This window comes from Stylophora pistillata, chromosome 2 (assembly GCF_964205215.1).
Source record: "Stylophora pistillata chromosome 2, jaStyPist1.2, whole genome shotgun sequence".
Taxonomy (NCBI): domain Eukaryota; kingdom Metazoa; phylum Cnidaria; class Anthozoa; order Scleractinia; family Pocilloporidae; genus Stylophora; species Stylophora pistillata.
The window spans coordinates 38,407,378-38,409,764 of NC_142520.1; the positions used below are offsets into that span (position 1 = coordinate 38,407,378).

Genomic DNA, 2,387 nt, shown 5'->3' on the forward strand with positions numbered 1-2,387 from the left:
GAAGAATACATCGGAGATGGACAGTCATGCCAAGGTACGAGCGAATAATGAATCAGAAATATGACTTCGATCGCACGCTACATCATAGTAGCCTTAGCATTAAACAAAGCATCGTTAGCAGGAACTATTATCCCATTAAGTGCTATGTGCTGCATTTTAAGCAGCCTTACCCATGCATGTTTAACCAAGGGTTCACCATGATCTACATTTTGCCTGTTTCAGAGCCATTATAGTGGTGGGTTAAAAATAATTGTGATGAAATGTTCGTTTACAATATCTAACTCGTAAAACACAAAAAGGAGAAACCATTGTTTTATCTTTTGCAATGATTAATACAATCGCACGACTGAGATTCTTTGTCCACTTTAAAGCAACAAAAATGAAAAAAGTGCAAAATATATTAGTGGTGTCTCAAATATTGACGAATGTAAAGGAAATCACTCTTGTCACCTTAATGCTACCTACGCGAACGGCAACGGATCGTACGTTTTTACTTGTAAGCCCGAATGTACTGGAAATGGACGCAATTGTACAGGTATTTAATGTATTACATTTGTGAACCATCACATTCGAGAGAAAAGTAATACCATACGTGCCCAAAGTGTATACTTATCATATCATACTTTCCAGATAGAAAAGGAAACACATGTGGGCCTGTTGGTGTGGCAGACAACAACACAATTCCAGATGCCAGAATGTCAGCAAGCAGTGTGTTTTTTATCAAAGGTGATCTTTATGCTTCATACCTCGGCCGACTGAATGAAACCAGGGGACGAGGAGGGTGGTCTCCTAAGACTAAATCTGATAGAACCGACTACCTTCAAGTAGATATGGGTTCAGTGCTGTCTGTTTGTGCTGTGGCTACTCAAGGAGGAGAGGAAATTTTGGAATGGACTACCAGCTATAAACTGCGCCTATCCATTGACGGTTCAACTTGGAACACCTACGAGGAGACGAATAAGACAAAGGTTTGGAAGTACCAGTAAATAAAGCGTTGATTTGATCAACAACTATTAGTAATGGTTATAGGGCAAGGGGAATCCAACTTGGTCCGTTAATAACGTGGGTGAGTTACAACATTGTATCACTGCAAGCAAGAGTGTGAATTGCTGTTTTCACGAGTACAGTATGCATATGGTTATTTTACGGTGGGACAGAAAGTCATGTGACCAGTGAACCAGAAATATTGCACAGTTGGAGAAACAAAATAGCCATCTGTTAAATGCATTAAAAAAGAACCACATGTCTAAAAGGTTTGGAAAGCACTACAATTGACATTTTTTAGTAAAAATCAAAGAGTTTGTGGCGAATACGGATAGTTTGCAAGCAGATATAAAGCTAAGGAATTCGTGCCATCTTTAACATTTTCTATGAGTATAGGAGGGTGTATAAACGAGCGATCAAAACAAGAAAAGTGACAGAAAATTTTACTCCGTTTAGAAGATTCCGGCCGCAACAAAAAAGCACAACATTATGTTAATGATGTGAGCTGTTGAGACATGGTCAGATGCCCCCTCCATCCCCTCCCTTCCCTCCTTCACCTACAAGTACCTCCTTGTTTAAATGGACTTTAGAACTGGTGGACTACAACAAGGTGCTCAGTTTCTTTCTTTTTTTTTTTGTCGGTTTTCTTTATTCCAGGTCTTTCAAGGAAACTCAGATAGAACAAGCATCGTGAGGCATTCACTTAGACCTGACTTCAAAGCCAGATATGTTCGGTTTTATCCTGTCTCACACCATAACCATCCTTGTTTGAGGGTGGAAATATACGTGCTTAAGTAATGCATGAAAGATTTCTATTGGAAAAAAAGTATGTACGCATGGTGCACAGTAGGAAAATAAACATCACCAAAAAACTAAAAAAACTTTTTAAATCTAATCTCTACACACCTTTCGCTGCAGCATAATAAAACAGTTACACAGGATAAACGTGAAGTGGAAAAGGTATTCCAGAACTGTGTTGAAAGTTGTGTTTAGTCACTGTCGCTTATTCATTCTGCATTATCGTTGCTATCGGTGTGAGTTTTCTCAATTTTCCGATAAGTTGATAGCTTATGCAAACAATATCAGAAGATACAGAGGAATCGAGAGTAAGCGCGAATACCTGCAACTTAAAGGCGGAGTAGTCAGTCCAGCCAATAACAAAACAGATCTGTGGCAGAGCAACGCCATCTTGGAGCATTAATGTATCAACAACAGTGCTCTAATACATATCAGTAACAAGTCACTCTACCACAACATTAGCGACGGGTAGCTATTCAAACGTCGTTGCCTGATGAAAACAAGCAGCACTTAAGCATTGGTAGAGACGCAATTTGCCCTGGATAGCATGTCTCCACAAATAATATATGATCTTTATAATGAGAAAAAAGGTTGCACTTAACGTT

General features: G+C 39.1%; 1 protein-coding gene across 1 annotated transcript in view; it reads left to right on the plus strand.

Annotated features, from left to right (window-relative positions):
- The window catches only part of LOC148739393 (uncharacterized), a 10,382-nt gene extending 8,600 nt beyond the window's left edge, over positions 1-1,782 (plus strand). Inside the window, exons 7-9 of the mRNA XM_088749470.1 lie at positions 1-34; positions 631-968; positions 1,642-1,782. The exon at positions 1-34 is cut by the window's left edge and continues 89 nt beyond it. Coding sequence (XP_088605596.1) covers positions 1-34; positions 631-968; positions 1,642-1,782 — 513 coding nt within the window. The remainder of the gene's footprint in view (positions 35-630; positions 969-1,641) is intronic.
- The last annotated feature ends 605 nt before the right edge of the window (positions 1,783-2,387 follow it).